The sequence below is a fragment of the Mandrillus leucophaeus genome, unplaced genomic scaffold (genome assembly GCF_000951045.1).
Source record: "Mandrillus leucophaeus isolate KB7577 unplaced genomic scaffold, Mleu.le_1.0 Scaffold289, whole genome shotgun sequence".
Classification (NCBI taxonomy): Eukaryota; Metazoa; Chordata; class Mammalia; order Primates; family Cercopithecidae; genus Mandrillus; species Mandrillus leucophaeus.
The window spans coordinates 1569712-1582422 of record NW_012103020.1 but is presented as its reverse complement, the minus strand read 5'-3'; the positions used below and the strand labels follow the sequence as shown (position 1 = coordinate 1582422).

The window sequence follows — 12711 nt, the reverse complement described above, 5'->3', positions numbered from 1 at the left end:
AGTTCATTAGGTGATAGTGGTATTCCCCTATAAGCAACACTATAAACTAATAGTACAAAGTCTTCACTCAACTACAGTACTGATTTACCACTACTTATCCTCTAATACCCCAAAGCAATACCAGTAATAGGTAAATGAAGAATACAAATAAATGCAATGAAAAGGGGGAAAAGGTAATTAAAGGTCTGGAACACTCCATCTTTACCTTTTCCCCCTTGACCTTTTAATCAATATGCTTGCATTATAAAGTACAAAAAGAAAAAAAGAATGGCTTTTCTTTTTTTCAGTACTCTCGGAGGGGGAGAGCAAACTGCCCTCTGCAAGATGAAATCAGCCAGAAATTATTTTCCAAACCAGAGTTGTCTGATAAAAATAAAAGCCACATATAATTTTAAATTTTCCAGTAGCTACATTTGTAAAAGCAAAGGAGAAATTAATACCTTCATTTAACCCAGGACATTGAAAATATTTTTATTTCAATGTGTAATCAATATAAGGAAGTTTCCCACTGCTTGTTTTTGAGTTTAAATTAATTAAAATTTAAAACTGAGTTTCTTAGCTACATTTTAAGTACTCAGATACATGTGGCTAGTGGCTACCATATAGTACAGACCTAAAGAACACGGTAATTCAGCTATCCTCCAACTTTTTTTTTATCAGAGGACACTTTTACACTCAAAATACTGAAGACCTCAAAGAGATTTTAGCTGTATTTATCATATTTGAAATTACAAAGAAAATTTCAAAATTATTAATTCATTTAAAATAATACACCCATTACTGCAAACACAAGTAATATTTTTTATGAAAAATAACTGTTTTTTGAGACAAGGTCTCGCTCTGTTGCTTAGACTGGAATGCAGTGGCATGATCATGGTTCACTGTAGGTTAGACTTCCTGGGTGTGATCCTCCCACCTGAGCCTCTCAGGTAGCTGGGACCACAGGCATGCACCAGCACAACCAGCTATTTTTATTTTTCTTAAGTGACGGAGGTCTCAGTATGTCGTCCAGGCTGGTCTCAAACTCCTAGGCTCAAGAGATCCTCTTGCCTTGGCTTCTCAAAGTGCTGGGATTACAGGCATGAATCACCATGCCTGGCCAAAAATAACTTTAAAAAAACAAAAAGTGAGTAGCTTTGTTTTATATATTTTTGCAAATCTTACTATACTTGATTTAATAGAAGGCAGGTGGATTCTCCTTCCTCTTTCAATCTATTAGAATAACTCATCTATACATAGCTCCTAACTCCTCTGTACACTTTTGAAAGTGAAAAGGCAAATAATGTCTTAGTATTATTTTCAAAACAGTTTTGTCTTTACAGATCCTGTGAAAGGCTCTTGGGACTCCCAGAATCCAGGTCAGAGCATTTGGTTTTTGAGAAGTGCAGCTGTAATTCATCATCAACTGTAATTAATAACAACCAAATTCTATCCCCAAGCTTATATAAGTTTTAGCTTCTAAACATAAACATCAGTGTGTAGATGACAAATTATGATTCGAGGCTGGGAGCTGTGGCTCACGCCTGTAATCTCAGCACTTTGGGAGGCCAAGGTGGGTGGATCACCTGAGGTCAGGATTTCAAGACCAGCGTGGCCAACACGGTAAAACCCTGTTTCTACTAAAAATACAAAAATTAGCCGGGCGTAGTGGCTCACGCCTGTAATCCCAGCTACTTGGGAGGCTGAAGTGGGAGAATCACTTGAACCTGAAAGGCAGAGGTGAGCCAAGATTGTGCCACTGCACTCCAGGCTGGGCGACAGAGCAAGGTTCCATCTCGAAAAATAAAATAAGTAATAATAAGAAAGAAAAATTACGATTCTATAAGTTAAACAGTATTTGTCTACTCACAGATAGAGTTTTTAAAAAGCTTTTCTTAAGCATTTCTTTGCATCCTTTTGAACATTTTGCTATAGATGTCACAAGGAATCAATCATTTTACACAATTATCAAACACAAGAAATCATTTTAAATAGTTACCAAAAACATTCTGCTGCTTGCCCTTCTCCACCAACCAAATTTGTTTCTAAAATAGTTTTATGTTGAATGATTCTGATTGGCTATTTACACAGGGACTGATGTGACCATGTAACTCAGTTTTTACATGAATTTTAGTACCAATGCTGCAATGATTTGTGAAGGGTAATTTCTAAAATTCCTTTTCAAATGAGCTTTTTAAAAAGAAAACCAGTGTCATTCCTTGAGTTTCATTTTAATGCATCTATTCACATACTGCTTTTAACTTTTTTTATACTGCTAAATTTTTTTCAATTTGATCTTTTCAAGATTGAGACTACATATTCCAATTTACAGTAAATCAGAAATAATTCCAATTTCATAATCAACTTTAATAATAGGTTTTGTCAGTGAAAATATTTAGGCTAACTTTCCAGAAAATTTTCACCTTCATTTAATAACTGCATTGTTCACCAAAACTTCTAGTTACCTTATTTCGCAAATGTGAAAAAAAAATAAAATAAGAAAAGACAAATAAAGAAAAAAGTCAAGGAAGGTATACTAGAGAATAAGGCAGAAATCTTCCAGAAAATCCAGACTGTACATATACAATACTTTCACATAAATATTAGGAAAGTAACAATGCTAGACATTTGTTTTTTCCTAAATTAAGCTATATACACTAGAAATAAGCCTAAATTATTAAATAAACTATATTACAGACTTAAACATATGAAGAGCCTCAAGTTACAATTGGCACACATTTTTATTTTCAAAGACTGGATAAAAAAAGTTAACCTCCCAATTACATAACGAACGTATAGACATATTCACTCACATGGTGTAATATTTAAAAAAAAAAAAAAAAAAACCCAGGAGAAGCCTTACCTTTCCATTAAGTATTTCCAAGCCACTTATTTTAGAGCTTTAAAAGTCATTAGGAATCATCTAGTCAACCCTGTCCTCTAAGAGAAAATGAAGCCCTAAAGAGGTTACGTCACTAGCTAGTTTAGTGACAGCTAGATATAGATCCTCAACTCTTCAGGTCAAGGCTCATTCGCATACATCATATTGTCCATGAAAATTTTCTAAAGTATTTCGAGACTTTACTACAAACATACTTTGTAAAATGACAGTGAGTTTTAATAAATAACCTTATTTATTTCATCCTTTACTCAGACTCCTCTGGCAGCATGTTTATAGCTAAAGGAATGCAAACATGATAATGCCTCTAAAGGAAGAAAATAAAATCAAAAGTATATTAGAGCTTAACAGCTACCTTAACATGTGTAGCAACAGTGATAATATTAAGTGTTATATACTTGCTTAGAAACAAGTTATGCTGAAAATATTAACCTAAAGCTTATCTCCTCTACAAGTTGTATAAATATCATTCTACACTAATCATCAACCCATTACAGCAATCACTGGAGCTATTTTTTACATTTATACATTATATAGATTTTCACCTGTCTCCCCAGACTGTAAAATCTTTGTGAGGACAAATTCTCTCTCACACTTGATGACTTCCCTCAAGGAGATAAAAAGGTATTCTGTCCATTACACAAACACAAACTTTAGAAACATTATCCTACCAACGCTATTGAAAATTGGCAGCAATAAAAATTTAGAATCATGACTCCTAATCTTCTGGGCCATCTTTCCTCCCAAACTTTTAACACACTGAATAAACCTTGGGTAAATGAGCAAACCTCTCTCAAGTTTCCTTCTAAAATAAGGCTTGTAAGGGAGCTTCAGATTACATGAACATAATTGGTGAAATAACTTGAAAATAATTGTATGTAAAACATATTATTTACAAAACATTATTATCTTAAACTTTAAGATTCCCATATAGTACAGAAATGCAGTAGAGCTGGAAAACAGCACTTAACTTTTTGAAGCCCCTTTATCAAAAGAAGACAAAACTTTTGTCTTTTCAAACCAAAGACAGTCTTTTATATACACACATATACACTCCAAGGAAAATATCTACAGGCCATATTCAGTTTCGCTGGTAATTCCAAAAGCTTATGAAAAAAGAGTTTCCAATGGCAAAGTTAAGCCCTCCTACCTTTATAGTATCTTTCAAAGTTTTGATGCAAGGGCATTCTAAGGTTCTTTCCGAGCGTTCGCAACTACTGGAAACAACATGTCTTGAACTGTACATATTCAATATTCAAGAAATATCATTGACCCCACAACTTTACGTATCATTAGTACCAATAACATAAAGCCAAAAATTCCATCCCTTAATTCATATTGTAGTAATGGACAATATATACAAAGGAATCAAGTTCTCACTGTGCTCTCTTACTAAAACTTAAGTTCTTGTTCTGACCAGAAAGCAACTGTCAAACAGATGTGTTTTAATCACTACCCAGTAAACTGTATTTTCCTTTGGAACCTCTGAAATACATATTATTACATTTTATAGAATAAAAGACTGGTCACCACTGCGTGGTATTCAATACCTATATATTATTTAAGACTTTTAACCTAGAGCGCTTCCGTTAACTTTGGGTACACGTGTGTTCATGATTTCCCCCAAAAGAACTGAATCACAGAGTTTTGCCAGGCAAACTACTAATTTCAAGTTCCTTACCTAAAAACAATGGATGGAAAACTGTCAAGATCTTTTACAGAATTACTGTGTTCCCTGAATATTTCTCATCGTCCACTTCCCATCCATGGCAATATGAAATAGGAACCGGGAAGAGGAACATGTATGCTTACTATTACAGTAAGTAAACAGTATTCAAGCAGTGCTACATCGATTCAGAACCCTCACTGCGCTGTCTGCTATTAAGCAAAGCTTCTTTTTCTATGTAACTTAAGTCCGTGCCCTTCCGCTGCAGCAGTGGCGCCGCACATCCCCCACCCCTGCGGCCACTTCCGTGTTTACACTCCTCTTCCCTCCAATTCCATGCGTACATTGTCAGCTTCACTCCCGCCCAATCTTCATTGGCCCAGCGCGGGCCCGTAGTCCCGCCCCCAGAAATCAACGTTCTAATTTGGAACACCTCAGAGAGCAGATTGGAACCAGAGGCCTGTCAATCCCGTCCGTTCTGTCCTTTCCGAGGCGCTTCCGCTGTGGTGGGAGGTTTGGGGGGGAGGGGGGAAGGGGGCAATTCCGTGCTGAGACTTCCCTAGGGCCAAGACTCCCTCCCTCCCGCCTCGCTCCTTAACATTCACCCACTGTTTACAAAAATAAATGTTCTTCTCTGCACCGCAACCCTCCAGGTCAGGGGTACAAATATATTCCGTGTTCTTCCCATTCTCCCCCTAGAAAAAAACCCACGAGGGAAGGGGCATAAACCTAGTTTCTTCACAGCCACCCATTAAATGAGCAAAGGGAGGCGGGCCCCTGAAACATCATCCCGGTTACTCAACATTATTAAGTGACCCTGTCCAGGACCGTTACTCCCGAGACTGCATAAGGTGGGAATGTGCGGAGGAGGGAGGGTCAGAGCATTTTTTTTTGGCGGGTATCGGTCCACCGGACATCGCCCCTGGCTGCCTGGTCCATGCGGAAGTCATGGAATTGTGGACGAAGTCTGAAGGGAGAACCGAGCGGGGGTGGCGAGCGTTCCCTGGAGAAGCCCGCCGCCCCCGACCGCGGGCAGTAGCGGCCTCTCCGGCCAGACAGCGTGGCAGGCGCAGCCGAGAGACAACAGCCTCACTCACTTCCTGGTTCCTCAGCAACTGGGGTGAAGCGCACAACTCGTCCGCCCCCGAGTCCCCAACTTAACCGCGGCTCCGTTCTCCAGCACCCGCTGCCAGCGCTCCGCCCGGCAGCTGCTGCTGCTGCTCGCCGAACCCACCCTGAAGCGACAGCGCCGGATTCGAGGCAGGTTACTCTCCAAGGTGATCACTTCCTGATTCGTCGCCTCCATTACTTCATTCACTCCCCCCTTTCCCCCAGCCGCCCCAGTGACTGTGAGGTGGACACTGTACCCCCAGCACAGACTGCTACAGGGGAGTCACCCGCCTTCTGTGCACCCCCTCTCCTGCTGCACCGATGCACGGGAGAAAAGTTCCCCTGTCCTTACCGGCCCGGATGAGCAAATCCAGCTGGTTCGTGGGTCCCTCATGCAGAGACGTCGCCATGTTTATCCCGGGGCTGGAGCTGCTGCTTCACATTGACTTACACCGTGAGCAGCGGCGGCAGGGGAGGAGGCGGAACCCGCGGCCGGAGACACACGCCGTGCGACCGACACACACTCACGCACTCGCACACACTCCGACGCCCGGATCCTTGCGCGTCCTCCGACAGGAAGCCGAGGCCGGCCCGCCTCCCGCCGCCGGGCTGAGAAACCCCACCACCTAACGGCAGGGGCAGGGGCGGTGGCGGCGGCGGCGGCGGCGGCGGCTGTGGCGGCCGCCCCAGCTGGCAACGCGATCCTTCCGCCCCGCGCCCAGACAGGAAGTCCCGGACGCTCGCTCCGGAGAGCGGCAGCAGCCTGCGGCGAGAGACACCTGAGGCTGGGAAACGGCTCCGGGAGCCGCGCGAGGACACAGCCCCTCGGCAGGAAGAGGCACATTTCACGCTCTGCGGAAGAAAAGTCTGCAATTGTCCCCCCTCTGGAAAAGAGCCATTAATATTTTCTTCCTGGAAGCAATCTAATACCTAGTCCTGCAGCTGTAAATAAAGGTGGCTATTTAACTTCTTTTGGCTTTTTCAAACCTTATGCAACATGTAACCAGTTCACTTGAAACATCTGCACTTTAACACAGGAACACCAACAAAAAAGTCATACCTAGAACATATTCTGAAACCTTTACTTGGAAAGTAAGGAGTTCCCAACTTTCTGAGACCAACTTCGTCCTTTTCCCTTAACAGAAGTGTCAAAGAGCACATTAAACGGGTACTTAGTAAACAAAACACACCAACCTCTGGAGATTAGACTCCCCCAATATGCTAATCATGAAATTCATGTACCCTTTCATTTCTGTTTGGTTCATTTGGAAACAAATTTATAATGTCATTTACTTAAAAAAAAAATTCTTGCTGAAAACCTTATTACAAATACATATTAAAATACAATGGACGAGGGAGATAAATCGCCAATTTAATGACTAAATTTACTGAACACAGGAAATCAAACCAATATAATGACGACGCTTCATTAAAATGCTTCCCTGGTTTCAGAATTTCATAATACATAAATTGTTTGAAACAAAGGGTTATCCTAAAGTTGTTGGCACACAAAACTTACATAAAGGAACAGTGCCTCCTACAGAGTAAGTGCTCAGTAAGTATTTGCTGAATAAACAAAAAGATCTGGCAGTTACAAATTTAAAATAACAAGGTGACAATTTTTATGATCCGAATTAACTGTGTAGAGAAAAAAAGTTTTCAGTGGTAACATTAAAGCGATATCATTTCATAAAATCTTGCCCAACCTGAGTGCAGCATCAGAATGGATTTACATAACCCATGACTATTTTTTCTCATTTATCCTAATATTCATTTATTCTCTTGGTCCTTTTACCCTACCCCTATGACCATGATCCTCACTCTCCCAAAAAAGAACCTACATGCTATTTCCAAAGTACAACTCCTCTTTAAATAAGGATCTCTTTCTTGAATTAGGTAAACCTGCCATGTATGGGACAAAATGAACTACATGGTAGTTTTTGTATTTTATTGCCAATCAGTTTAAAGTAAGCATCATCCTTAGCCAGGCATTGTGATGGGCCTCTGCACCTAGGGACTCAAGTCTGAAGCCAGCCGTTTTCTTGAGCCCAGGAGTTTCGGGTTGCAGTGAGCTATGATCGCACCATTGCACTACAGCTAGTTATTTGAGAACCACAGAGTTAGTCCACTTCTTCACTTTACACATTGGGAAACTGAGGCCCCAAGAAGTTACTTAACAAAGTTTACAAAGTATCTTATTACTTCAAGGTCAAAACTCTTACAAAACAGTCTTCTATAAAATTTAGAAGTTATAAAAAAATAAAGTTAAATCCATTTTAATACTATTATATTTATAGTATTATAAACTGCAAAATGGTTGATTTTTTTTTAATGTCAAAGGTAAAGCAATGGGAAGTTAAGAGAGAAAAACGGAAGAAAACAGTTTTGAGAAGTGAATAATGCGAGAATAGGAAGAGGCCAAGCTGTCTTAAGTTTTTCTCATACAACAATGAAATTCAAAGTTGGTATCTTGAGCATGTTTAGGGAAAAAACAGGGTCAAGAAAACCATAAGAAAAATATGTCTGTGAAGGACAAGTTGGAATCACGTAATTTAGGAGCACCAAGTAAAGTCTGGTCTGTCAACATCAGAAAATAGACAATAGTTACAGAAGTGCAGTCTACAGATGTACAAAGAAAAAAGATGAATTATTTCATATATTTTATACTACTGTTTAAATGTCTATTTGAGCTTTTTATGTTACTGATTTATTTAATAGTCAGGTTTTATAAAGTATTATTAAAATGAAGATGTTCGAACCCATAGTCATAAACTAATTCATTTATTCAACAAATTATTATCCAGTACTTACTTTAAGCAAGTTTCTGTTGTAGGTGTTTATTAAGCTGGTAGCACTAAATTATGTAACAAAAGGAAGAAATTAAGCCTTCTCAATTCATACAAAATTCCCCACCCACCAAGGGTGAAAGTCTTAGAGACAGTATGATACACAAGACTGCTTATATATGAAATTAAATAATAGGGTGTATATACAGTGGGTATAATTACCACCCAAGGATGTTAAATTATTTATAATTATAAAAGCCTTCATAAGGCATATATTTTTAATAGGGGTTCAAAGAGGCAAATTTTTGTTAATGAAATGTGTATTTTTTCTGAGGAAAAGGACTATGGCTAATTTTAGATTCTCAGAGGATCATAACTCCTAAAAGTAATTTTATTGTAAGTCTTTCTATGTACAACCATGAAAATCCTCTGATGAGTAAGGGTCCAGTATGTACTGTTTTTGATACGTACTTAGCTTAGCTGTGATCTGACTTAGGTTCATGTTTTTTGCATTTTAATTTATCCCTGGGCCAGACTCTCCTTGAGACTTGTTGATTCTTCGCTTTATGATTTATACTAAACAAACCATTCTGTTCAATTCTTAGCAGCCACTCTTATAAGACTGTCAGCTAAGTATTGCAGCTAGTCATTAATTCATTCATTTAGTTATAGAAACAGGGTCTATCAAGGCTGGTCATCAACTCCTTGCCTCAAGCAATCCTCCTGCCATGGCCTCCCAAAGTGTTGGGATTACAGGCATGATTTGTGCCCAGTCCTGCAGCTAGTCTCTTCTATGGGTGTTAGACAAACAACGTTTTTTCTTTTCTTTTTGACACGGAGTCTCGCTCTGCTGCCCAGGCTGGAGTGCAGTGGCGCGATCTCAGCTCACTGCAAGCTCTGCCTCCCGGGTTCACGCCATTCTCCTGCCTCAGCCCCCCAAGTGCTGGGACTACAGGCGCCCCGCACCACGCCCAGCTAATTTTTTGTATTTTTAGTAGAGACAGGGTTTCACCGTGTTAGCCAGGATGGTCTCTATCTCCTGACCTCGTGATCTGCCCGCCTTGGCCTCCCAAAGTGCTGTAATTACAGGCGTGAGCCACCGCGCCTGGGCACAAGCAACTTTTTAAAATAGCATCTATTAAGCACCAAATATACATGAGTTAAAATACTTAATTATCTCTATAGTTTAAACAACATTTATGACAACTGATTTCAAGGGTTTGAGTTCTTTATTATCATCGAAGAATATGTAGTATCTTGAAACTACTGGAAAAAAATTTGCAATTCTTGTGAAACTTTACAAGGGCCCATATATAATTCTTGTTTAGCATGTTTATGAAAAATTACAGGCTGGGCACGGTGGCTCACGCCTGTAATCCCAGCACTTTGGGGGGCCGAGGCGGGTGGATCACCTGAGGTTGGGAATTTGAGACCAGCTTGGCCAATGTGGTGACACCCCGTCTCTACTAAAAATAAAAAAATTAGCTGGGTGTGGCGTCACATGCCTGTAGTCTCAGCTACTCGGGAGACTGAGGCAGGAGAATCATTTGAACCCAGGAGACGAAGGTTGCAGTGAGCTGAGATCATGCCACTGCACTCCAGCCTGGGACACAGAGCAAGACTCTCTCTTTTAAAAAAAAAAAAAAAAAATTTTACAATAAAAATTTTACTGAAAATATACTAGTCAAATCTCATTTAATTCCAAAAGGAATATTTAGATTAACTAATGTTTTCTTCTCTTACAATACTTTCTGAACTCTACCCACTGAAAAATTCTTCAAATGTCAATACTGAGTTTTTAATTGCCAAATCCAGTGACCTCTTCTCAGTCTCCATCTTACTGCTTCTCCAAATATTGTTGACTACCCCTTTATTGAAATCCTTCCCTTCGTTTGATTTTCATGATAGTAAACTGTCTTTGTTTCTTCCTATTCCTTTTCAGTTGTCTTCACCCACTTCTACACAACCGTTAAACATGACTGTTCGCCCAAAGTGTGATCCTTAGCCGCCTTGTCTCCTCATTCTCCACTCTCTCCCTCTAGAGTGGTATTATCCACCCCCACCAAGGACTTTCTTTTTTTTCTCTCTCTCCTTTTTTTTTTCCTGAGACGGAATTTCGCTCATTGCCCAGGCTGGAGTGCAATGATGCAATCTTTGCCCACAGCAACCTCCCCCTCCCAGGTTCAAGCGATTCTCCTACCTCAGCCTCCAGAGTAGCTGGGATTACAGGAATGTACCGCCACACCCAGCTAATTTTGTAGTTTTAGTAGAGACGGGGTTTCTCCATGTTAGTCGGCTGGTCTCCAACTCCTGACCTCCGGTGATCCGCCCACCTCGGCCTCCCAAAGTGCCGGCATTACAGGCGTGAGCCACCACGTCTGGCCAAAGACTTTCAATACTATTACTATACTGATTCAAAAATCAGCATATCAAGTCTTGATTTACTTTTTAAAAAAAATATAGGTACTAATTTCCAATTGTATAATAAACATCTCTACTTGAATAACCAACAGATAACTAAAGATCCTTTATCTACAGATTTCATTTACTCTATCAGTAACCATCATCTTACCAGGTTAGAAAACTTAGTCATCTATGTTCCTAGTTTAAGAACTCATCTCTTATACATTTTTAGGGGGATTTAAACTATATAGGAAATTGCTAAAAATAATGTAACATAGTCATATCCCCTTCTCAACCAGAACCTACAACTACTCATTTATGCTGTAAGATTGTTTTCTCCCTAAGAAATAACATATAAAAGATGAAGATGGCATTTTTTAATACGACCCCCAGACACCCTTCCATCTCTCCAGAGAAATTGCTATCATGAGTTTAGTGTATATTCTTCCATTCTATTTTTTATACTTTTACATGCATATATATGTACATATGTGTTTGTGTATGTATCCCTGAATGACATATAGTATTATTTTACATGCTCTGGGTACATAAATGACATTAAACTACATATGCCATTCTAAAATGTATTTTTTAACATTCAATATTTACATTCTATCCATGTCAGTATAAGTAAATATAGCTATGCTTTTTAAATGCTACAAAGTATTCCAATGTATGCATTTACCCCATTTTATTCATCACATTATCTAAGTTATTCATCACATTATCTAATAAAGTTATTTATCACATTAGCAAAGAGTTTCCATTTCTCACTTTTATAAATAATTCTGCAAAAAAAAAAATTGTTTTCTTAAACATGTATGGTAGAGTCTCTCCACATCATATACCAACAAACAAAGTTTCTAGGTTATAAAATAAGCATTTTCTTTTTTTCTTTTTTGGTATGGGTCTCACTCTGTCACTGAGGCTAGAGAATAGTGGCATGACCATAATTCACTGCAGCCTTGAACTTCTGGGCTCAAGTGACCCTCCACCTCAGCCTCTTAACTTAGCTAGGACTACAGTCATATTCCACACCTGGCTAATTTTTAAAAATAATTTTAGAGGGTCTGTCCATGTTGCCCACAATAGTCTTGAACTCCTGGTCTCAAGATAGCCTCCCATTGGTCTCCTGAGTAGCTAAGACACACACCACTACACTCAGCTTGTAAGTACAAATTTAATTTGACGTAATTCTGTCCAAAGTGGCTATGCAAGTCCAGTGGTTTGGTAGAGTTACCATTTTTCTCACATGCTTGTCAATCCAAGATATAAGCTGAATTTTTAAATTTCTGCCATGTGTTGAGTAACAAGAAATTTTTCATTGTTGTATTAACATGCATGTATTTAAGTATTAAGGATAAATGTTTTTCATATACATTAGCTGGACATGGTGGTGCACGCCTGTAATCCCAGCTACTCCGGAGGCCGGGGCAGGAGAATTGCTTGAACCTGGGAGGCAGAGGTTGCAGCGAGCTGAGATCGTGCCACTGCACTCCAGCCCAGGCAACAGAGTGACATTCCATCTCAGAAATAAAATAAAGTAAAATGCTAAAAAAAAAAAAAAAATAGAGCCGGGTGCAGTGGCTCACACCTCTAATCCCAGCACTTTGGGAGGCCAAGGTGGGTGGATCACCTGAGGTCAGGAGTTTGAGACCAGCCTGCCTGAGCAACGTGGTGAAACCTCGTCTCTACTAAAAACAATACAAAAATAAGGTGGGGGTGGTGGCGGGCGCCTGTAGTCCCAGCTACTGGGGAGGCTGAGGCAGGAGAATGGCGTGAACCCGGCAGGCAGGGCTTGCAGTGAGCCGAGATTGTGCCACTGCACTCCAGCCTGGGCGATAGAGCCAGACTCCATCTCAAAAAAA

General features: G+C 39.9%; 1 protein-coding gene across 6 annotated transcripts in view; it reads right to left on the bottom strand.

The window, feature by feature from the left end:
- ELF2 (E74-like factor 2 (ets domain transcription factor)) overlaps nt 1–12711 on the bottom strand; it is an 84615-nt gene that overhangs the window by 20403 nt on the left and 51501 nt on the right. For 4 of the 6 annotated variants that reach the window (XM_011985647.1, XM_011985649.1, XM_011985648.1 and 1 more), the window contains exon 1: nt 6007–6367. The exons of the other annotated variants lie outside the window; for them this stretch is intronic. In XM_011985647.1, the coding sequence (XP_011841037.1) occupies nt 6007–6064 (58 nt within the window). In that variant the 5' untranslated portion in view covers nt 6065–6367. Of the gene's footprint in view, nt 1–6006; nt 6368–12711 lie in introns of those variants that run through there. 6 annotated transcript variants of the gene reach the window in all.